Source organism: Pleurodeles waltl, chromosome 2_1 (assembly GCF_031143425.1).
Source record: "Pleurodeles waltl isolate 20211129_DDA chromosome 2_1, aPleWal1.hap1.20221129, whole genome shotgun sequence".
In the NCBI taxonomy this organism is placed as follows: domain Eukaryota; kingdom Metazoa; phylum Chordata; class Amphibia; order Caudata; family Salamandridae; genus Pleurodeles; species Pleurodeles waltl.
In genome coordinates, this window is record NC_090438.1 from 386,161,863 (window position 1) to 386,186,547 (window position 24,685).

The following is a 24,685-nucleotide window of genomic DNA, read 5'->3' on the forward strand; positions in this document are numbered from 1 at the left end:
AGCATCTGAGAGTGAGCCAGCGTGACTTTGGCACATTAATATTGAACCCCTACGAGTTTAGAAGGTTTGCTGTAGTCAGAAGGCAGAAGGTGGGGGGGAACAACTGCCTAAGGCGAGCCCACCTTTAGCAGCTAATTGTCAAGGTAGTGAAAGACTAGAACCCCTGACATATGCAGATGAGCTGAAACTACTGCCAAGACAAAGGCGTTACCAAAGTTAAGTAACTAGTTCATCTGATGGAGACTTGTAGCAGTAGATTCCTCATCTTTTTATAGATACCCAAACATTGCTTTCCTGGTGGTGGGTCTGCAAAACAGATTGAACCAAAAAGTCTTGCCAGACAGAGTGGCAGAATGCCCATCAAAACAGAGCCGACTGCCCAGGCAGTAGTGTTTAGTAAAGGTGTGCAGAAATGCCCACGTAGCTGTCTGACAGATGTCCAGGACAGGTACTCCGCGAGCTAACGTAATGGTCACAACATTGACTTTGGTGGAATGAGCACAAAAGCCCCCAGGTGGTTGATTTTTGGTCATTGCATACCAGATCTTTAAGCAGAGAACTATCCCTCATGAGAAGGACTACTTCTGCCCTGCCTTCCGCTTCTTAGCTCCAATATACCAAATGAAAATTTGATTGTCCACCCGAACTCTTTGGCAAGATCAAGGTGAAACAACAAGGCTCTTTTTAGGTCCAGGTGGTGCAGTCTTTCCTCTTCTTTAGAAGGTGAGGCGGGCAAAGAAAATAGGCATGGTGATATTCTGACCGAGATCAAACAGTGTCACAGCCTTTGGAAGGCAGCGGTATGTTTTCGAAGTGTTGTGGGTCCATTTTTAGTTGTGTTTGGGGACGTTTATTTGAGCTTAGCTGAGGCCTGCAGCCTGTGCATTTTTACCTAGGTTCATTGTTCTGTTTTCATTTATTAATTTTAGAATGGCCTGCTTTTCACCTGTGATGTTTTGTATTTGTTATCACTTGACATTTAGCGAAAGCGTTTTTATCATTGTTATGCATGACATTTTCCAATGTGTTCCTTGCCCTAAGGTTGACAAGAACAGAATAAGAAAAATATAAGATAATGGGCCTGATTACAACTTTGGCGGAGGGAGTTAATCCATCCCAAATGTGACGGATATCCTGCCCGCTATATTACAAGTTCCACAGGATATAATGAACTCGTAATAAGGCGGGCGGGATATCCGTCACATTGGGGATGGATTAACCCCCTCCGCCAAAGTTGTAATCAGGCACAATGTTTGGAATTTCCGCCACAAGACTGCATTAACAATCTACTACTTAGGCACATGTTCACGTCAAGCCTAGTTTGCAGCACAAAACATGTTTACCTTTATAAAAATCATGTGGGCCAAGGGTCACTGGAGGGGTCTTTCCTGCCAGGATTTTCCATCTATGCACACTATTTTGCAGACAACCACAGCCTGGTCTCTACAACCAGATCAGGAGATAGAGAGCAGACCCTTGTGTCAAAGTAACAAGGGAGGGTGCATCTCTCACAGACAGATTGGGCGAACACTGCCATGCTCTTGCTACAGGCTAGAGATCAAGCGTTAGGTAGGAATCAGTTATCAATATTTATTGCAATAAGTTAGGATTGTTCATTTTCACATCACTGACATTCTCCTGAGCATCTCTGTCTCAACACACAAAAGGTACTCTAAGTACCATTATACGACGACGTCTGTGGTCTTAGGGAAGATCCTCCCAGCTCAATAGGGAATAGCTATCTAGATTGTAGGTTGTTCAAGCTTGAACCTAAAATGGATTTCCCCTGTGGGTATTCTTGCCTCTGATACCTACTGTTAACATGGCACAACCAGTCCAGTCACACAGTTTCATTCAGCTAATGGCATAACAAAAGAAGGTGGGGATGTTACATTTGTCATAGAAACTCACTACGCAAATAGAACAGAAATATTTTATTCTTGGGTCACCTATCCTGTAAATGCAGACTCAAATACATTCCATACACACAGAGTTGCAAAAGTACACCACAACAGTACAGAGCATACTAACACTTAGAAATACCTCTAACTTATCAAGAACAACCTAACTGGTTTAATGGCGCCCTCCAACGTAAAGTACAACCTGTTAGATTAGAGGCCAGAAGTATCAACCAATTTTGCATTCGCAAACGGTGCGAATGATAGTTTGCGAATGCAAAAATGCCAATTCCGATGTATGAAAGGCATTCGCAGGGCAAAAATAAGAAATCGCTAAAATAGTGTTTTTTGCGAATGAGACATGAATTAGCGTGTAGCAAACAGCATATTGCAAATAGCGATATAATTTACCGAATCGCAATTTGCGAAAAGCTAACTTCGACAGAGATTAGCGATTTTCAGACAGCGATCCGCAAAATCGTGACGCTATTTGCGATACACAGATAGCGACACGCAAAAACGGATTCGCAATGCAACAAAAAAAAAAAAGAAAATCGCAATTTGCGATTATTCGCAGAATGACCGTTTGCACATGCAATTTACCACAAACTGAAACCAGGTGCAACCTATATAAAGAGGCCAGAATGCCTCAGCTCCTCTTCCACAATGGCTGCACTCTACGTCATGGTGAGGAGAATGAGGATCTTGGCAGGTTTGAGGAGAGAGAGGAGGAGACAGGAGTGCATTTTCAGAGTGCGCATAACCCTTTTTGACTAGACTGAGGAGGAAATTTACAGGTTAAACTCAGCCATGATACTTGACCTGATAGCTGAGCTGCAACCCATGCTGCAGCGCACAACACACAGGACCAACAGCATACCGACCATTGTGCAGGTATTATGCTCCCTGCACCTACTAGCCTCACGGAGCTATCAAGGGGTCATAGCAGCAGCTGGAGGGGTATCACAGAGTGCCCTCTCAAGATTTTTCAATGCATTTCTCAATGCCATGCTGAGCAGAATACAACTGTACATAAGATTCCCCAACACCCCACAGGGATACAACAAACTAAAGTTAATTTCTACCAGATAGCACAGTTCCCACATGTCCTAGGTGCCATGTACTCATTTTACTCTCTGTGCATTCAGGAGACAGTGCTTAAGCTGTGTGCACCTATATGTTAACGCACTAACTGAGCCCTACAACTCCAGCAGAGAGGAGGTACAATGCTGCACATAGGGCAACACACAATGTGGTGGAGCGAAACCTTTGGGCTGCTGAAGAGCCGATTCAGGTGCATACGTAAGAGTGGAGGTGCACTACAGTACAGCCCAGAGACGACATGCAAAATTGTGGCCACTTGTGCTATCTTGAACAACATAGCAACCACTTGGGGGATGCCAGTGAACTCACAGAGCCTGACTCAGATGAGGATGATGATCCATTACCACCCCTTCTATCAGCAGAGAGGACCAGTGCAGCAGAGGGCAGGCAAAGACGTGCTGACATCACGTGCAATCATTTTTTAAGTAAGTAATGACAAAACCACTCAAATGAAATGTATTTCTGGAGTTACCATCTTTATTACCTTGACTTCAGGTAAACAATGTGTCATTAGGACATAGCTATTCACAATGGACAGACATGAACAATTTATTGTGTCACACTGTAAAGAAATGCCTCCTTGGCATGGTGACCCCCTAACGTTTTGCCTTTGCTGATGCTAAGTTTTGATTGAAAGTGTGCTGGGACCCTGCTAACCAGGCCCCAGCACCAGTGTTCTTTCCCTAAACTGTACCTTTGCTTCCACAATTGGCACAGCCCTGGCACTCAGATAAGTCCCCTGTAACTGGTAGCGCTTGTACCAAGGGCCCTGATGCCAGGGAAGGTCTCTAAGGGCTGCAGCATGTCTGGGGACCCCTCACTCAGCACCTACACACTGCCTCATGGCTTGTGTGTGCTGGTGGGGAGGAAAGGACTACGTCGACATGGCACTCCCCTCAGAGTGCCATGCCAACCTCACACTGCCTGTGGCATAGGTAAGTCACCCCTCTAGCAGGCCTTACAGCCCTAAGGCAGGGTGCACTATACCACAGGTGAGGGCATAGGTGCATGAGCACTATGCCGCTACAGTCTCTAAGCAAAACCTTAGACATTGTAAGTGCAGGGTAGCCGTAAGAGTATACGGTCTGGGAGTTTGTCAAGCACGAACTCCACAGTTCCATACTGGCTACACTGAAATCTGGGAAGTTTGGTATCAAACTTCTCAGCACAATAAATGCACACTGATGCCAGTGTGCAATTTATTGTAACATGCACCCAGAGGCATCTTAGAGATGCCCCCTGAATACCAATCCGACTACTAGTGTTAGGCTGACCAGTTCCTGCCAGCCTGCCACAAACCAGACGAGCTGCTGGCCACATGGGGAGACTGCCTTTGTCACTCTGTGGCCAGGAACAAAGCCTGTACTGGGTGGAGGTGCTTCTCACCTCCTCCCTGCAGGAACTGTAACACCTGGCGGTGAGCCTCAAAGGCTCAGGCTTCGTGTTACAATGCCCCAGGGCACTCCAGCTAGTGGAAATGCCCGCCCCCTGGACACAGCCCCCACTTTTGGCGGCAAGTCCATGGGAGATAATGAGAAAAACAAGGAGGAGTCACCCACCAGTCAGGATAGTCCCCAAGGTGTCCTGAGCTGAGATGACCCCTGCCTTTAGAAATACTCCATCTTGATTTTGGAGGATTCCCCCAATAGGAATAGGGATGTGCCCCCCTCCCCTCAGGGAGGAGGCACAAAGAGGGTGTAGCCACCCTCAAGGACAGTAGCCATTGGCTACTGCCCCCCCAGACCTAAACACACCCCTAAATTCAGTATTTGGGGGCTCCCCAGATCCCAGGAAATCAGATTCCTGCAACCTAAGAAGAAGGACTGCTGACCTGAAGCCCTGCAGAGAAGATGGAGACAACAACTGCTTTGGCCCAAGCCCTACCGGCCTGTCTCCACACTTCAAGAAAAACTGCAACAGCGACGCATCCCACATGGTCCAGTGACCTCTGAAGCCTCCGAGGACTACCCTGCATCTAAAAGGGCTAGGAAGCTCCCGGGAACAGCGACCCTGTTCAACAAAAAGGCTCACCCCTTTTGTTACAGCGCCACAGGGCATTCCAGCTAATGGAGATGCCCGCCGCTCCAGCCACTGCCCCCACTTTTGGCGGCAAGGCTGGAGGAGATAATGAGAAAAACAAGGAGGAGTCACCCACCAGTCAGGACAGCCCTTAGGGTGTCCTGAGCTGAGGAGACCCCTGCCTTTAGAAATCCTCCACCTTAAGTTTGGAGGATTCCCCCAATAGGATTAGGGATGTGCCCCCTCCAGGGAGGAGGCACAAAGAGGGTGTAGCCACCCTCCAGGACAGTAGCCATTGGGTACTGCCCTCCCAGACCTAAACACACCCCTAAATTTAGTATTTAGGGGCACCCCAGAACCCAGGAAACCAGATTCCTGCAACCTGAACCACAAAGAAGGATTGCTGACCTACAAGCCTGCAGAGACGACAGACGATGACAACTGCTTTGGCCCCAGCCCTACCGGCCTGTCTCCAGAGTCGAAAACCTGCAACTAGCGACGCATACAACAGGGACCAGCGACCTCTGAAGCCTCAGAGGACTGCCCTGACCCCCAGAACCAAGAAACCCCCATGAGCAGCGGCTCTGCTCAAAAACAGCTACATCTTTGCAACAAAGAAGCAACTTTTAAAGAACTCACTCTTCCTGCTGGAAGCATGAGACTTCTCACACTGCACCCGACGTCCCCAGCTCGAGATCCAGAAAACAAAACACCACAGGGAGGACTCCCTGGCCACTGCGACCCCGTGAGTAGCCAGAGACGATCCCCCTGGACCTCCACAGCGACGCCTGTAGAGAGAATCCAGAGACTCCCAATGACTGCAACTGCCTGTAACAAGGGATCCGACGCCTGGACCAAGCACTGCAACCGCAGCCCCCAGGACCTGAACGTCAGTGCAGGAGTGACCCCCAGGTGACCCTCTGCCTAGCCCAGGTGGTGGCTGTCCAGAGAAGCCCCCTGTGCCTGCATGCACCACTAGAGTGACCCCTGGGTCCCTCTATTGTTTCCTATCTAAAACCCGACGCCGGCTTTGCACACTGCACCCAGCCGCCCCTGTGTCGCTGAGGGTGTGTTTTGTGTGCCTACTTGTGTCCCCCCCAGTGCTCCACAAACCCCCCCCTGGTCTGCCCCCCCCCCGAGGACGCGGGTACTTACCTGCTGGCAGACTGGAACCGGAGAACCCCTGTTCTCCATAGGCGCCTATGTGTTTTGGGTACCTCTTTGACCTCTGCACCTGACCGCCCCTGAGCTGCTGGTGTGGTAACTTTGGGGTTGCCTTGAACCCCCAACAGTGGGCTGCCTATGCCCAGGGACTGAGACTTGTAAGTGCCTTACTTACCTCACAATTTAACCTTTACTTGCCTCCCAAGGAACTGTTAATTTTTGCACTGTGTCCACTTTTAAAATAGCTTATTGCCATTTTAACAAAGACTGTATATGATATTTTTTTAATTCAAAGCTCCTAACTTACCTGTGTGGAGTACCTTGCATTTTATGTGTTTACTTCAAATCTTGAACATGTGGTTCTTAAAATAAACTAAGATAATATATTTTTCTATTTAAGAACCGATTGGCCTGGAGTAAGTCTTTGAGTGTGTGTTCCTCATTTATTACCTGTGTGTGTACAACAAATGCTTAACACTACCCTCTGATAAGCCTACCGCTCGACCACAAAATAGAGCATTCGAATTAACTAATTTTGCCACTATCTTACCTCTAAGGGGAAGCCTTGGACTCTGTGCACACTATTTCTTACTTTGAAATAGTATATACATAGCCAACTTCCTACACACACTATTAGCATCATAGCATGACTGTATTTGTACATATGTAGGTGGTACCTTGTAGCCCTCAACATCACTTCTTATGTCCATACACTCCACTTGAGTGCTCTGCGCCCTCGCTGGCACCTCTTTTTGCAGGTTCACATATAGTACTGTGTCTGCAACTGCGACGCCTCGGATCAATCACTGGGACTGTCAGACTGCTGATGCTAGAGGACTCCTCACTGTCCCAAACACCCAGTTCGCTGGTTGTGGCACTGCGTGCTGTTTGCATGGCCTCCAGTACGTTGGTAATTTGCACCAGGCCCTGTCAATGTCCTGACTGCAATGTGCCGTCTCCACCTGTGTAGCAACAGCACGCTGTGATATCAGGGCTCTAGAACTTGCTAGCCGATTGACGGATCTACAGAAGCTATCAAACCTCCCCAAATATTGGTGATGGCGCCTGCGCTGGCTGACGCGCTCCTGCCATATGTCAGAGCAGAGTTCTCCAATGGCCTGTGTCAACTCCTTGGTGTTTTCAGCAGCTGTTTGCTGTCCCTCAATCAGAGTCTCTAACTGCTTGTGTAGTAACCCCATACACAAACTCTGTGCATTGACTTCAATTATTTGCATTGTATTGCAGGTGTTGCACCTACAGCATGGAAGCTTCAAGGCCGCCAAAGATTGATAGGCCCACTCCTTCTACTGTGCACTGTCTGCCTCCATCGTGGCGCCTCCTGTGAGGAGTTGACTGGCGCTGGCGCAGAGACTGCTGTCTCCCTGTGGGCTTTGCCTCTGGTGTGTGTCTAGTCCGAACAATACTGTAGGACTCACTGGTATTAGAGCCAGACTGTGGCTGTGTTTCTGCTTCGCCCACTTTTTCAGATCCTGCAGCAGCAGGGACCGAGTCACCTGCAAGGACAATGTGCAGCATCAGTTCTGGCAATTTTCACAGATTTCAACAGTGTGGCTTTCAATGTACAATTACATTGTGTCACCCTGAGTCGTTTGTGGTGTTTCTCTATGTAGCTGACCACTATTTTGCTATTTATGTTGTGTATTCACCTTAGGGTGACATGGACTACTTTTCACTGTCCATCAAGCGATGTTCTATTACCTAAGGGACATTTGTGCATTCACATGTGGGGATACACATAATTACTGGCCTTACCTTTGCTGGTGCTGGGTGTCCCTGAGGTGTCAATGTCAGTTACACCACTGACAGCTTCTGGCAGCAATGTGGACTCCACCAGGTCTTCCATAGGGGTGGACGGTGTCTGGGTCGATGGTCTGCCTCCAGTGCTCCTTGCCTCCATAAGCCTGCTGGCCACCCTGTCCTTGGCATGGGACCGCAAGTCGTACCATCGCTTGCGTATCTCCTCCACAGAGCGCTGCGCAACACCCACTGAGCATATTTTTGTCTGTATGTCAGACCCGAGTTTCCACTTCTCACTCTCAGGTACTTGGAGTGTGTTCTTTCCCAATAGTCTATCATGGCTCCCATCAACCTCCTCAATGAGCACTTCCAATTCTGCCTCACTAAATTTTAGCTTCCTCTTCCTGTCTTCCTTCTCCTTCCCATTTCCAGCATTGGCCATGTTGCAGTTTGGTCCTGGCTTACTCACAATGCTGACTCCCTGGTGCTGGGCTGTGTCTCTCTTCCTGCTCCTGTGGGTGTGGCTCCTGGAAACAGAATGGGATGACTCACTTCCTGGTTGTGATGTCATCATGCTGTTCTGGTTTGCCGTTTTCACAATTTGCGATTTTCAATTACCGAATCGCAAACATTTTTGCAATATGGTATTTGCATCTCACAAATTGCATTTGCGAATTTTAAGAAATCGTTATTAGCATATTTCTATTTTGATACATTGCTTTTTGCATTTCTTAAATTGTGATTTCTTAAAAATCGCAATTTGAGAATCGCTAACTTTAATCTTGATACATCTGGCCCTCGGTCCTTTAAGTAACGACGGACCAACGTGGCCAACATTTGCCATGTATTCACCACACCCCAATGCACAGGCTATGAAAACAGCCGATGTAAGCCCATTATATAATGAGCTAGTAGCAAAATAAAGACGATTAATACAAATTGTGGTGCAGACTTTAAACACCGTCCCAGCGAGGGCTGCTCCAGCTATACACCAATTGGCCGTTACAGGAATAAATCCACAAACAGTCCACTCCATTATGGGTAAAGTACCCACAGAGTCAGAGAAAATTATTTTCTGGAGTGCACAAAAAACAAACCAGCTGGAAGAGGTATTTCCCCATACAGGACCCCAAGATAAACATAGAATTTTCACAATGTGCTTGCCATTTGGAAGAGTTCCCTCAATAGAGGGCTGTGTCACTTGGGGCTCAATCGTGACTGCAATTTATACCTCTACACATGGTACACAGACACTTTCAAATTTACCAGAAGTTTTCAAACAAATTCAAAATGAACATGGGGCAGTCCTGCCCTTAGACTTTGGGATGAAACTGATGCTAGCTTGTCTGGGTAAAAGGAGGATAAGGGGGGGTGCGTAGAGGGGGCCTGAAGTTCACTTCCTCCTGGCCGATGTTAAGGCTAATAGGAAAGCTGTCTTGATGGTTAGCAAAGTCGTCAGTTGTGCATAGAGTTGACAGGTGTACAAAAGGTCAATACCAGGTTTAAATGCCACTGAGGCATGATGAATGGCCTGGAAGGTAATGTGCTGGTGACCTTTGAGGAACCTAGTCACAACAGGTGACTTGAACAAAGAAGGCTGGTGTGGCAATTGCAAAAATGTCAAAATGGCTGATAGGTAACTGTTTGTTGTGCCCAGCGCAGGCCAAATATATACCAATTAAGACTACAGAGAGGGTTGCAGAGAGAGGGTCGACATCTCTAGATGCACACCATACCACAGGTTTGTCCCAGCAGCAGCCTTATACTGTCTTGGTGGAGAGACACTTGACTGAGTAAGGTCAAAAGCTGTCAACTGTCGCCGCTCAACCTTCATGCATGAAGGATGAGGGAGCACAGATTCAGGTGCAGGCCCTGCCAACGTTGCTGCGAAAGGGGATCTTCCCAAAGAGGCAGCCTGACCAAACAACCAATGCTTAGCAGTTTGTGATATCAAACTCCCAGTGCCTAATCCAGAGTCACAAGAATGACTTGGGCCCAGCCGTTCTTGATCGTCTTGAGAATTCTTTTAGGAGTGGTATATGCCGGAAGGCATACAAGAGGATGTCCCAGAGCAAGAGACACCTTGGAAAATCCAGGGTGTAAAATTGCACGTTTTCTGTGGTGGCGAATAGATGTAGCCAGGTTTTTCCCCACTCTTGGAAAACACCTTGCACCACCTCCAGATGGAGACGCCACTTATGATTCGCTAGGCAAAGAGGGATGAATTTACCTGCCCTGGCATTTATCCAGCCCGCTAAGTGCTGCCCTACCAAGAATATGCCCAGCCAGTCCATCCATGTCCAGCGACAGAGAGCCTTCTTGACAAAGGCACTGAAACCTCACTCTACCCTGTTTGTTGTGGTACCAAATGTTGTAGTGTTGTCCATGAACTTCTGCACCATTCTTCCCCTGATCGAAAGGCCATCAATGCCAACCAGAGCTCAAAGCTCCAACAGGTTGATGTGGAGCCAGAGACAAGAGTTTTCTGATGTCAACCACTACCAAATGGCCACCCCAGCCAGGAGTGAAATCTCCCACTACAGTCAACTGTGGCTGGGGAATGAAAAGGAGTCTGTCACTGACCCAACTGTGGTTGTCAGCCACCACAGCAGTTTTCTTTTTTTCAGTTCCCTCTGAGATCTAGACCACGTCGGAGAGATGTCTCTACTGAAGTGCCCATGTACACCAGCAGGCTGAATGGGGGGACGGCAAACTAAAAGTACTCCTGACCCACCGTGAACCGGCGGTAGTGCCTGCAGGCAGGCAGGCCAGGAATGTGTAAGTATGTGTCAAGTACAAAACTACCATCCAGAGAATAAAAGACTTGAGTTAATGTGAGCATTTTGAACTTCTTTTTCAGGAAGAAGTTGAGAAGGTGCCTATCTAGAGTAGGACTAAGGCCTCTGTTCTTCTTGGGCACCACAAAGTAGCAGGAATATCAACCACGACCTACTTCTGATGCAGAACTCCCTTGGCCAAGAGAGCCAACACTTCCTCACGGAGCAATCCGGTATGACCCTCTGTCAACTGGCCAAAACTGGGTGTCATGGGTGGAGGTGTGTCCAGAAAAGTAGATGAAGGAGACCCTTTAGAGTATCTGTAAAATCCTCTTGTTGGATGTTATTGACTGCCAGTGGTGCAGGTGATGGTGTATCCTGCCCCCCACTGGATGCCCATGTTATCAGGGCAAACTGAAGGGGTTTAGGGATCCCACTGCTTCTGGTGGGCTGGGCCAGCCTCTGGCTAGTAGCTCCATGTAGTCTGTGGGACAGGTGAAAAGGCTGGGAAGCTTGTTGGCCATGGTAGTTAGGTGGGAATGAACGCAGCTGTGAGCCCGTTTCTGTATCATAAAAATGGTGGAAGGTGGATTGGAGAGGGGTGAGAGGCCATGACTATCCATGGTATATACGGTCACGGCCCAAGGACATGGCCCTAGGTGTGCTATCTTTAAGGCACTCTAGCTCAGAGTCTGTCTTTTCACCAAAGGGCATGTCCATGTGCGAAGCTTGGACCTCCCCCGAAAAGCCAGTGGATCTAAGAAAGGCATGATGCTTAAGGTTCACCAACCATGAAATTGTTCTGCCCAGTGAGTCAATTGTATCCAGTCCACATCTGATGTTGAACTTGGCTGTGTCTCTCCCATATGCAACTACCTGCAACAGTATGGCTCAGGCCTCCTCTGAGACCATGGTCAGCCCTTCCACACCGTGTCCCAGATTGTATGGGTGTATCAGCCCAAGAGGCAAGCTTGTTCACCTAGTGCAGTGCTAGCTAGTGGAAGTAAACGCCTTTAAAAAGTTTTTGCGCCTCTTGGATTCCATACCTGTGGAGTGGTAGGGAACGTTCCAAAGCTGACCTGGGTACTGATCGTTTGGACCACCAAGCTCTACAGAGTGGGGTGCTTGACTAGGAAACTGAGGTCCCCGGGAGGAGGGCTACAGCAGCGGGCAACACTGTTCTGCGCACAGGAGCCCCTGTGTACAGGAGCCCCCTCGCAGGGCTTGGGACAGGCCGAAGTAGGACATTGGTAAAGGATTCATCAAAAGGGAGCAAGGGTTTGGAAGTGACAAGTCTCAGTTGAAGCACCTCAGTCAAGACATTTGTCTTGACTGCCACTAAAGATTATTGAAAATCCAAGACCTCGGCTGCCTTTTCCACTACCATTGCAAATAAGGCACCCTCCTCCGAAGGCACGGTAGGGGGAAAGAGTCCGTTCTCAGTGGGGTGCCTAACCCACTGGCATCCACCACTTACTCAAACTAGTTGTCCTCTCGGTCATCTAGGAGATGCTGGTATCTATAAGGGTTATCAGACCCCTCCCACACGTCTCCTTCACCAAGCTTGTCAAATAAAAATGGCACTGGCTCCAACTTAGAGGCAATGGTCCCAAGTCAGTGCCAGATTGGGATGCCCTATGGTGATAGTGCTGTTGTAGCTCTTAGGTGGCACCAGGAGTGTCGTATTGGAGTGGGTGCTGAGGAAAATCGTAGTCTTGCAGGTGGCGCTAGTCCGGATCCAGCATCAAATCCAAGGGGCCCAAATGAAGCCAAAAGCAAAAGTGGGGACCATTTCGAACAAAAGGGGCCTGAAGGCACACAAGGATGATTGGGCTTCTCTAATATGAGGTGCATGGCTCTATAGAACTATTTACCTGGGCTAAGGTTGCTCCGGCTCCAGGAAACTCAGGAAGGATCAGAGTGGGCCCTGGCACAGGCTCCGCAGAGGAGTGAGGTCTAGAGTGCCGATGTTCCCGCGCCTGGTCTGAGGATTTGGACAGGCATGGCTAACTAAGACCTCTTCAACTTCTTTGAATTCTTGTTTCGGTGGGACATACCGGACGACTTGGATCAAGGTGACTACCATCAGGTGCGACTCTGCAAGCAGTCCTGGGAATTTCTGCCTGACTGGGGACGTTGCAGGGTTGTCCAAAGTTGGCAGCAAAGAGCTTGAGGGAACATTCCCCTGGCACCTTCTAATACATGGTGCGGCAATCCTCACATGTCTTCAAGTTGTGCTCCCTGTCCAAGAACAACAGACAAACCAAGTGTGGGTCGGTAAGACATCAGAATGTGACAGGCACCACATGGCTTTAAACCTGTTGGTTTCTTAGGGGACATCACTATCACAATCACAAAAGGAGAAGAAATTCTCCAAAAAGTGTTGCCACAACGTTGAAGAAGTTGACTGAGGGTAGTTTTTCACAGATCAGCGTTGATTATTGCAGAAATAAAAGAATGGACGTCAGCTCACTGGGGTGGTGCCTTTGTAGGCACCACTTATGTTACTTCCAGCGCAGACAATAGGGAGCTGAATGACGTCACCTACAGTATGCGAGGTGTAAGGAAATGCCTCTTTCCTATATTGTTACCCCACAAGTTTTTGGACTGCTGCTGCAGTTTTTTTTTTTTTTTAAATCAGAGTGCTCAAAGGGCTGCTAAGCAGACATCAGTGCCAGTGCCCTCACCCTAAAAGGTATGTTGAACTGGCTGTACCCGACTGCAAAAGGCTAACCTACCTATAAGCGCCCTTATATGTGGCACACAAGGCATGTAAGTTAGTGGGGTACCTCAGGGATTGCAGCACTGGTAGTGCCACCCTCGAGGTCCCCAAGTAAAACAAGTCTCCCTTTCCCCCACTGCAGACCTGTAGTGTAGTCTTGGTCATGGAAAGCAGTGGCAAAGTTTCCACTTCCCCCGTGCATCTGTGTAAGTCACCCCTCCGGCAGGCATACTGAGTCTTGAGGTAGAGTGCAGCAAATGACAAAATGTAACAGTAAAAAATGCAAAACTGCCATTTTTATTGAGGAAAGTCTTGGTTGCCCAATTTGTGAGTGCAAGATAACACGATGACCCCCTCAGCCGTGCTAACTACGGAATTCGGCGAGACTGGACAGGATCTTGCGGGATGTTGACGCTGCAACCAAGACCCCTGCACATCTTAGTGAAACAAGGAGTGCCATTAGGAATACCCCTGTCGACCATGTAACATTCACAGCATCTTTGGAGCATTTTCAGCACCCTTCATCCATTCAGCCCTTGCATCAGGAGCACCCCATAGGAATCCACTGCAACATGGAAACATTACCTGAAACTGCATGAAGATTGCTTTTTCTGTGGAGGTAAATGTTTCCGAGGACCTTGCAGGTCCCCCTCAATCGCTCCCTGCCAGAGTTGGTTGCCTCTAGTACCTGACCCCACTGACACCTGCACAAGTTTTCCAATGCTTGTTCGCAGTTGAGTGAAATGCTTTGATTTTGCATTACCTGTAAATGCTCTAACTCCAGAACCCTCTGGTCGATCTTTTTCATTGCAGTGCCTAAATTTATATAAAAATAGTCTTCATTTTATAAATTGGTGTCTGATTTATTTTTCAATTGTTTTGGTGCAGTTTAAATGATTTACATTAGATCGTCTATGTAAGCCTTGCGGCTCAGTGCCACAGCTACCCCAGATTGAGCTGAGAGTTTGACAGACAAAACCTACTGGTCCTATAGAGGATTGGTTAAGGATTATATGATGAGGTCATATGACCACACCATATAACCTCACACAGAGGTACTGCTCGAAAAAGTCTAAATCCTGTCTGATGCCTGGGGAATATTCACAGGTAAGCAATCTGCAGCTAGAAGTCTCTAGGAGATGGGAGCTGCTCTGGGAATGGGAAAGAAGGTTTAGCATCAGTTGATAGCCAGGTTTATTAATAACTGGTTTACAAGTAGGTAAAGTGTCTAATAGGAATCAGGAATGGCTAGAACATTTGGCAAAGGGGCTCAAAAACCTGCAAATGCAGAAACAAGAAAAAAGATTTGAGGGGAACAATCATGAAGATGGCCCGTGATCACCTGTGCCGAACTTATCTGAGGTTCAGGTGCAAGGCCATAGTTGAAGAGAATTATGGGACAATGGATGGCAGTGGAAATAAATGGTTATGGAAAAATGGATGAAAATGCTTAAGGCTTTAGGGAGCTTCAGGCTTCAGCGCCTGAGGTGTGTACAGAAGTGGGCCTAGAAACAAGAGATGAAAGGTGTATATAACAGTGGGAGTAAGTCTCTCTCCGCTATCACACTGCACAACATAATTAAAGTGTTACAAAATGTTCAAACTTTCAAAGAGTGCCACCACAACTGATACCAGATTTACCTTATTGGCACACCAGCAGATAAAGTTCACTTCTAGTACAGATACGGCTGAGAAAGTGGAATCACAATTAGATGAGAAGATCCGTGTAATGAGCCGAAATTCAAACTTCAAATTCTCAACTAAAATGGGGAGGGTGGTTAGGCTAGTCTGCTTAGGAGAGGAAGAAGAATCAAGCTACAAGAAACAACTTTTCATTGTTAGGCAATCAGGCATACCCTGATGTTGTTGCCTTTTTTACTTATTATCCTATTGGCTAGGTGAAGAAAAAGGGACTATCCATTGTAAATATCTTTTAAAATGATATATATATTTCACTGAAAAAACAAAGGTTAAAGAGACGTTACAGTCAGGCTCACATTTCAAACGTACAAAACCACAGAAGTTCAGTTGCTATAGTTGGGAGATTTTTCAAGTAACTATAACTTGTGCCCTAAGGTAACTAAAACGTGCACCCCGCCATGCAGTTTTCACATCACTAATGGTATTGCAAATGTTGCATTGATAATTTCAATAATGCTATAGAAGATGTCGTAACTGATATAACATATGAGGTAATTAGCAGTGTATGGTGTGGGTGCGAGTTATAGTTCCCTTAGGGCATACGTTATAGTTACTTGAAAAAACTAACTATAAGTGCTTTACTTCTATGGCTTTGTACGTTTGAAATGTGAGCCTAACTAGAACGTCTCTGTAACCTTTGTCTTTTTAAGTGAATTTCTATATTTTTTTAATTCTATTTCCTAAAAATAACGTGCCTAGCACTGCTCCAGCACACAGGGAGTTGCTAAATATGCATCTCCCTGTCTGTAGGAGCAATCTTTCATCTTTTTTCCTGCCCACAGGACAGTGGGCAGGGAAACATATGAAAACTATGACCCCAGCAAGTGGGAGCAGGTTTCACGCTCCCTCTTGATGGGAGCGGAGTTAGTGTATGCTTTTGCGTGGTGCCACGTCCTGTCAAGCAAAAGTAAACCACTATCTCCTTAGGGACGGCAGGAGTTGGCCCTTGTGGGAGTGTCCCCAGGGCCATTAATGGCTCCAGGAGAGGGGCACATGGTCCCCCTCCTTTAATTGGCACAGGTCGGCACCAGAGAGGTGGTGGTCCCCAGGGCCTACCACATAAAAAAAATGCAATTGGCCTGTGGAGCAAGGGCGGAGAGGTTGGATGGGGAGAGGGGTAGGGGGAGGGGAGGGTGCCTTGTCAAAATAACCTCTAGTGAATTCCTTATTTCTGGTAAAGGATCACACTATGCATACTTTTCCACTTTAGGAATACCAACCTGCCCATGGTATGCTAGCCATCAGGTATTTGTTGCATTTTCTGACAATTAAAAAAAGGTAACGGCAATGTTTGAATTATTAACCATGTTTAGACCTGCCAATTAAATAAACTGTGGGGAAATCATTTTTTTTTCATTCTGGTGGGCCCAAATGATTTTTTTTTTTTTAACACATGGATGGGATGAGGAAGTTGTGACATTCAAAAGGAGTTTGAAGACCACAGACTTAGAGCTTTGAACTCCCCAAATATTTTTTTTAGAACGGGACAATCTGATTTACTTATAATTTGTATAATTTCGCCATCATCTCACTCCTGTGCTATGCTAAAACAGATATCATTCTGGTGGGAGAAAGCACGGATTATTACGTAAAAAAAAAAAAAAACTCAGAAGGAGTTGTCCTTAGAAACATTACTGGATGCTGTATTAAAGCATGTGAGGACTAATCGTTTGCTTCATCAGTACATCATACTCACTCATGTTTCATAATATTGAGCAGCGGTATATTCTGGTCTGGTACTAAGAAACTCATTCGTGCACAAATATCCTTATAATCTTGATTCCGACGCTCAAAGTCCTCCACATGAGCAGCAAGGTGTGAATTAACAATGCAGAATGTAGTGTTATGAAAAACAAACCTCACAGCAACACCTCCTTTGTTGCCCTGGAAGAGACAAAAACATTAATAAACTCAAAACTGAAAATGCTGATGAACTATGCTGAAAAACTCACTCTAGCTTGATGTATTCATGCAAAATGCAACACCAAATGTCTGAAAATTAGCAACACTCTTTTCCCCAAAAGCAACACTGTGCCCCATTTAGCCCCAGAACAACCTATCCTCAGACTGCCGGCCACCTAATTTGCTTTTAATCTTTCAAATTAAATACATTATCCCTAATTTTCTTAGTTTACCTCAACATCCAAATGCCCGCCCTATTTCCCCCCAACAACCTCCCCCAGTGCCGTTTTCAGCATCTGATTTACTTTACCAAGCCTTGTAATTTTCTGTACTGGCGGTTAACTTCTAGATAACCAGATGGTTGTTGCATTTAAAAAGTACATTTGTTTGTTCTGTAAAAAGCTCTGCTCATTCTGCATTCTTTGACTATTTTCTTATGAAAACCTGCTAATACTGATCAGACCTTAAAAGCAGACATGTGTAGACTCTTTCATTAAAGTTGACTCTTTCATACCTCCCTGGTGTACCAGTTACTGACCTCCAGAAATGCCTTTGGCAATAGTGTGGTTTAACTCTCATTTACGAGAAATGCCTTGCAACCTGCTTAAAAATGGTGTCCTTAAACCTTTATTCTCATGGTAGGAAGTTTGCCTACAATGAGGACCTGTTCGGTTTCTTGGGCCAAATTTGACAGTATATCATGTTGTGGGATGTCCACCCTTTTAATGCTTTCATTTTTTTTTTAATATGTAAGAGGTGTTCTTGTCCACCTCTCTTTTTTCCACTATTTCCTTCAGCTTTATGAAGTACAAGCAAGTTACCTACTTTTGTTAATGCCTTATCTAGTAGAGACCATGTCCAGCTGCAGATTCCTTACCTTAGAATTATTCCAGGTGTCAGACTAGATCCAGAAGATTTTTCATGAGCAGTACACCGGAGCGCAGTGGGTGGCATCGTTCAGCTTCGCCTGGGTCGTCGGCATCATCTGCGCCAGAAGTGACATCTGCGGTACCTATAAAGGCCCCAACCAGGCATGCTGACATCAGTTTATTTTCATGACTTCCCACGCCAGAAGCATGGAGCCATGCAGAACACTAACTACTGGAGTGGCTAGGGCCCTGAAAGGGATACAGCCCTGTCCCTAGAGCTCAGCTTGCAGAACAGGGACGATGGGTGGGTTTGTAAGTAATCTCTAACTAGATATAGTCTCTACCAGGTAAGGCGTTACCAAACATAAGTAACTTGTTTTCATCTGGTAAAGACTTCAAGCAACAGATTCCTTACCTTAGAATAGATACCCAAGCAATACCATGACTGGAAGTGGGTCTGCAGACCAATTTCAGATGTCCTGCAGGATTGAATGAGAAAAATGTCTGTTGCGACAGACCTGACTGTCCAGGCAGTAATGTTTGGTAAATGTGTGCAGGGAAGCCCACATTGCTGCCTGGGAAATATGCAGTCCTGGAACTCCATGTTGTAACACAGTGGTTTCAGCTTTGGCTCTGGTGGAATGAGCGTGCACGCCCTTACGGGGGAGGGTTGCTTCTTGGCCAATGTGCAGCAGATTTTAATGAAGTGCATGGCCCATCTGGAGAGGGTCCTTTTCTGCAGAGCATGATCCTCTTTGACTTAGAAATCCCCTACGAATAATTGACCATCCACCCAGAACTCGTATGAAGTCAAGCTAAAATGACAACACTCTTTTGGGGTCGAGATGATTGAGACATGCATCGTTGGAAGGGTGAGGTGGAGCATAGAAAGTAGGTAAGGTGATGGAGTGACCTACATGAAAAGGGGTGCCCACATTCAGAAGAAAGGATGCCAGAGTGCGAAGCACCACTTTGTCAGGGTGGATGGATAAATAGGGGGGGGCTTAAATTAAAAGGCCAGCAGCTCGCTAACCTGTTAAGCAGATGTGATGGCCATAAGGAAAGTTGTTTTGATGGTCAGCAACCACAAGGGACAATTGTGAAGTGGCGCAAAAGGAGCACACATTAAAAAATGTAAGTACTAGATTCAAGTCCCCCCTGAAAGGAGAAGGTGGGAAAAGATTAACCAAAACTTTCAAGAACATATGTACAATAGGAGATTTGAAAAGAGAGGGTTGATCAGGTAATCTGAGTAGTACAGAAATAGCAGAAAGATAGCCCTTAAGAAGGTGCAGAGCAGAACCCTGCTGGGCAAGAGATAGAATACAGAGAAGAACCTGAGAAAGAGGGGCAGAAAGGGCATCAACATTTGTTGTCCTTAACAGAACTGAAACTTTCCATTACATTAGCTAGGGAATTTTTAATTGCCAAACGTGAACTCGCCTGCCCACGGCACGATCCTGCAGCTCCCACTAAGATCAAATGGACCAAATCTATGGACCTCTGTGCTGCAGCAAAAGAAATAATTTTCTTGGGGTGGTGCTGCCCTCAGAAATTTACAAAAATATGGGATACATGGCAGATTCTCTCCTAGCTCGCTACTCCATTCTGCGTGTCCCCAGATAGCACGAGGGCATTGGTTGTTTCTTGTTGAAGTGCACTGTCTGAAAACATCCCTAACCAGTTGATGCTGCACCTATTGAACAAACTCACAAAGCACAACTTAAACAGCTCTCCTTCTGAGGCTTCCCTTGTACAAGCACACTACTTGTCCGCAAGGAGAGCTTCAGGATTTAACTTTTAGAGAACTTTTCTTGCATTTCTCTAAAGACAAGGTCATCTTAAATACTAACCTGAAGTTCATGCCTTAAGTAACTTTGGATTTACACCTAAATAAAACTCTGCAGTTCCGTTTTTCCAAACCAGTTGAAACCAGCAGGAGGGCAGTCCCTTCACTGGACATTCTCGGATACCACAAGTTTTATACTAATAAGACATCAGAACAACAGATCAGCTTTTCTGCTCGGGAAGAGGACAGCCCCTGATTACCTGCAGTCTCCCAGCCTGCAACACGTTCTACCTCAATAAAGAAAAGTGTACCCTAGGAGAAAGAATGACTGTGCACTCCACAAGAAGTATGTCAGCAAATGCTGCACTTTATGCTGGAGTGCCAATACCTGAGATTTGCAGCAACTTGGAGAAGCAGTAATAAGTTCAACAAACCACGATTGATTGCTTGAATCTGAATGCAGAGGCAGAAGCTTTAGTGGGTCAAGTAGTATTATGTAACTGGTTTCTTTCAAGTTGAGCCTGTGTCCTTCTTATCAACAGTTTATAAAGCTGCTTTCTATTTTGATTCAACCATATGAATCTCAGAAATATTCAATGCTTGAGAAGAAACTAGCTACCTGTAAGCCACATTCTCAAGCATTGCCATCTTCCATATTTTCAGATATGCCACTCTACAGTCAAAGGGCTGAAGTAGAGTTGTTTCAAATGAGGTAGATATATTACTAAACACTACTGTTGAGTCTATGGCCATTGTAATACTGTTTATTTCTAATTTTAAAGTACTTAAGATTTCCAACCTGTAGCTAGGGAACGATTCATGAATGAATGCATGAAAACTCTAGTGTTGGAGTACATTCCACTGCATACCAATATGGAAGTCAACATATTGGAAAATGTAACAATTTGTACTTGTGATGTAAATACTAGTGCTACTGGCCCAATCTTAATCGGTGCTGCGGTTGATGCTGCCTTTCAGTGTTTTACGCCCAGATTAGAGACTCTTAGGACTTTGTTTGAGTGACCGCAAAAGAGTAACTGAAGTGGATGTATGAAATGCAGAGACTGGTACTTTATCTGGGAGGTTACTATCCTGTTTAAGTCAGGACATGGAAAGAAAGGTGAATGTGATTTTCCTGGGAATATATTTAACATTGTTTTGTACACCAACAATGTCAAAATATGTTGTGCTTTTACAAAGGTTCACCAGGGGTTTGCTACCATGAACGCACAGGGAACCAACAATTAAAATCAGAAGCAAGTATGCTATTCACTGTCAGGAACGGAAATTCACACAAATTCAGATGGGCATGAGGGGTGGCAGGGCTTCCCACATAGGTGAACAAAAAAAAAAGCTGCATTTGCAATGCAGACTTTTGCTATATTCACTCATGGAAAACTTTACATGGGCACTCCTTGGGATGTAGATGAATCCAAAATTCACAAAGTCTTTCTGCCTTTTAAAGATTAACTGCAAAGCATTGATACATGAATAGGATCTTGAAAGGAAACTCCATCCAAGAAACCTCAAAACTGACACAAGTAGAAGAGTGGAGTCCCTGACGCAGGTTCTTCTACTAAATAATCCAAAAACCCTATGGTGCATAAATATCTGGTTAACAAATTCAATTACATAGATGAAAAATTGAACTGCACAAAAAGGAAATGAAACTTAAGTCAAGGCAGGCAATTTACAACTACCAGGCTTTCTATTTGGCTTCACATTTCGGCAGGTGGCACAGGAGACAAAGTACTGAGATGTAGGTCATGATAGGAATTTTCACTTGCAAACTTTTAAATACTGACTTACCATTTTACCCATGATCCCTGTGCCAACAGTCTCTGCTTCAACTTCTTTAATATGCTGGAAATGTTCTTTTTTGGCAAACACAAGAAGCATCATTCCAACTAGACGAACCAACCGCACCTGCAACAGTTATACCATAATACGTTTTTCAAAATAAATGCAAACAATCAACATAGAACAGTGACCATTAGCTCAGTGTTGTTTACATCTGTAATATCTAACAAATTTGCTATTGTATCTGGGAATATTTGCTTCAATTATGGGATTTAGTTTAGAAAGTAGATAAGAATGGTCGCCAATGACATGGTCCATTTATTTATCCCAAACCATATAGGGCCAAAATATTCTAAAATGGCCGAGTGAATGAAACTACATTTTTCTTGCACTGTCTGCTAAACATAAGATGAAAACAAAAGCAACTGAGAACCCTTGTCTTGCACTGAAAATCATTCGTTAAAAAAATGCGAAGCATATGCGTACTGCATCAAAAACATTTGTTCCATTCACAAATTAAAAGAACTTTCTAAAGCTCTGTTAATTGTTTTGTAAACTCTACAGCACGACTGAAATACTTAGGTGCTCAAACACATTACTCTGGAATCAGATATCTAACTAAAAAAAACATTTCTGAAAATATGCCACAAGTCAAGAGACAATGAATCTTTTACACAAGTGTAATGCCACCCCACTTTCCTGTCTGAGACAGACGATCGCACATGCAGTCCATCAGAGCAAGACTGCAGCTTAAACTGAGCTTTTGTGCAACTGAGGCTTCCTGGGAGCCAACTCAGCAGATTTCATGCCAACCTGCTCTGACATTCAACTAATATAAGAAAGCAAGGGACAGACTACTGCATAGGGGTGCAGGTACAACAAGACGGAGGTGCTAGTATGTGGTGCATATGCCTGCCAAGAACGTAAGTCAGCTGTATGTTGCACTGCTCCATAACCAGTCACAGAAAACATCAAGGCCATAGGGTGAACAACTGTGGTAATCCTCATTAAAGATGTGTAATGTCACATGCAGGATAATCAATTACTGTGAAATCCCTTTTAGATGGGCACTTTTGCAGTGAAGCACCTTTTATCAATCTGAATAGGGTTAGCCACAAGCAAAGAAAAAAAGGTTGAGATAATGATATGAAGGCTGCATGTAAAATTAGACATTAATGTCTGATGAAAAAGGCCATCTTTAAAGAGTGACACACATACCAATAAGACTTTTCCACTATATATTCAAGGTGGGCAAATCGACGTCCAAGTAAATTCATGTCTGAAATATATCTGTTGAGGATACCTTATAAGCTTCGGCATAGCAAATAGAAAACATTGGCTGCCAGCCTATTTGCGGTTGTCAAAGTGTTTATTTTTTATTATATTTTTAAGTTTTTGCAAATCTTCATTACAAAAACAAAAATAAAAGTCCATCTGTGTGTGCATGCATGTGAGAACGGCCAGCAAGCCATATCTGAATGTTTGTATAAAAAATAAATTGGAGAGTGGCTACCTTTATGTGAGCATGCATGTGTGGCCATCTTGGAGTAGGTTAGAACCCTATGAAAAGATGGCCGCCTGTGAATGCCCATTCAAGGCTATCCTGAGGTACATGAGCCATTCACAACGGCAGTGCTCAAAAGCATGGCATGCATGCTATGTGGTGCACTTCACACAGCAGCAAGGACCCAGGAGGGAGCAGTCTTTAGCGTTTATAGAGCTGGTGAGAACTCATAGTTTAAGAAGAAAAAAAAGGAAAAAAAAAAAGAAAAGGAAAATTGAAACATTTTGTTTTGAAAAAACAAAACGCGCAAAGGCCCACAACTGCCTTCCATTGGAGGGGACTAAATTCTGTGTGGGTGACGACGCTGCAAATGCAATCATTCAAACAGAGATGATTTATCAATTTCTGGTCATCTTTTGCACGTTACATAGCCGTTTTACTAGACTACTGAGGTGAATTTTAAACCTAAGGGAATATTGCCTGAGTAATTCTGATGGTATATTATTAGGCTTAGAGGAGCAAATTGCAAGCCTGAAGTGCGACTTACTTCAGGCACAGGTGCATGATGTGTTTGGGCATGTTATTTCTATCCAAGCAATTAAGTCAGTAAAAGTTTTTTTTATTTGTGGGCGGCATATGGACATTTAAGTGAACTGATAGATAGCAATGATATTGTTTGCTAAAAACATCTACTAGCAAATCTTCAAAATTAAAATACAGTTAAAATCACAGTTGGCAGACCTCTATGGGCAAGTAAAAGTGAATGAGGAAGCTAATTTTTGCTTTGAGTGGAGAAAAACAAGAGGTCAGCTTGAGACAGACTAACAAAGTTCTTATTAGCATTGCCAATCAGCCACCTATTTCTCGCCTGGGGACCTGTTTGAATGATTAAGTAATAATGGGTGGCAGTGTTAACTATGGGCATGAATCACCAGTCTTTAAGCTGTGTTTCTGCAATGCAAAGAATATTCAAATTCAGGTCACATATAAATTCATGAATTTGGATGGTATGGTTTTGAAAGAGTTGTGTCATTTACTAATGCAAAATAAAGGTTACAAACAATTTAATAGGATTCGTGACTTGGTCTACTGAAAACAGCCCCAGCTCATTTAAAAGATTAACCATGGCTGACATTCTGCCTGGAACAAAGAAAAACGCTGGATTACATTTATGTCCTATATTTGGTGAAAGAATCAGGATCCCGGGACCCTGCACCTCTATGGGCCCTAATGGGTTTGACTTTGGCACGACCTAACACCAGTTCTGTTCAGGAAGTGCTTGGGTGGTCAGTACGAGGCCAGACACGCAAAACTTGAGCACTACAATGTAAACTTAAAAGAAAATAAGGACATTCAATACCTCCAAGATGATGGGAGGGGATGAGGTATGAGAAAGGGTGAGAGGGACAGGAGAGTTACAGACCTGCGGTGAGAGGATTTGTTAAAGATGGGGGGGGACCACATGGGCTGATGAAGTAAAAAAGTTATAAGTTGTTGTAAATTTTTCAATATGCATGCAAATTTTGAATAACCAAACAGTAGCCAGAACAAAGGGAATCACTATCACTGCAAGATGAAATCTGCCTCGAGAAAACAAGCACTAGAAACGCCAATAGGTTTGACTTATGAATTCAAGTGTCTTTGGTGTCACTGATAGGTTTAGATACTCAGTAGGTCA

At 45.0% G+C, this 24,685-nt stretch overlaps 1 protein-coding gene across 2 annotated transcripts in view; it reads right to left on the minus strand.

Annotated features, from left to right (window-relative positions):
• The window catches only part of OCRL (OCRL inositol polyphosphate-5-phosphatase), a 659,503-nt gene that overhangs the window by 446,634 nt on the left and 188,184 nt on the right, over positions 1 to 24,685 (minus strand). For both annotated transcript variants that reach the window (XM_069212991.1, XM_069213000.1), the window contains 2 exons: positions 21,513 to 21,629; positions 16,840 to 17,027 (listed from right to left, as the gene is read on the minus strand). In XM_069212991.1, the coding sequence (XP_069069092.1) occupies positions 16,840 to 17,027; positions 21,513 to 21,629 (305 nt within the window). The remainder of the gene's footprint in view (positions 1 to 16,839; positions 17,028 to 21,512; positions 21,630 to 24,685) is intronic.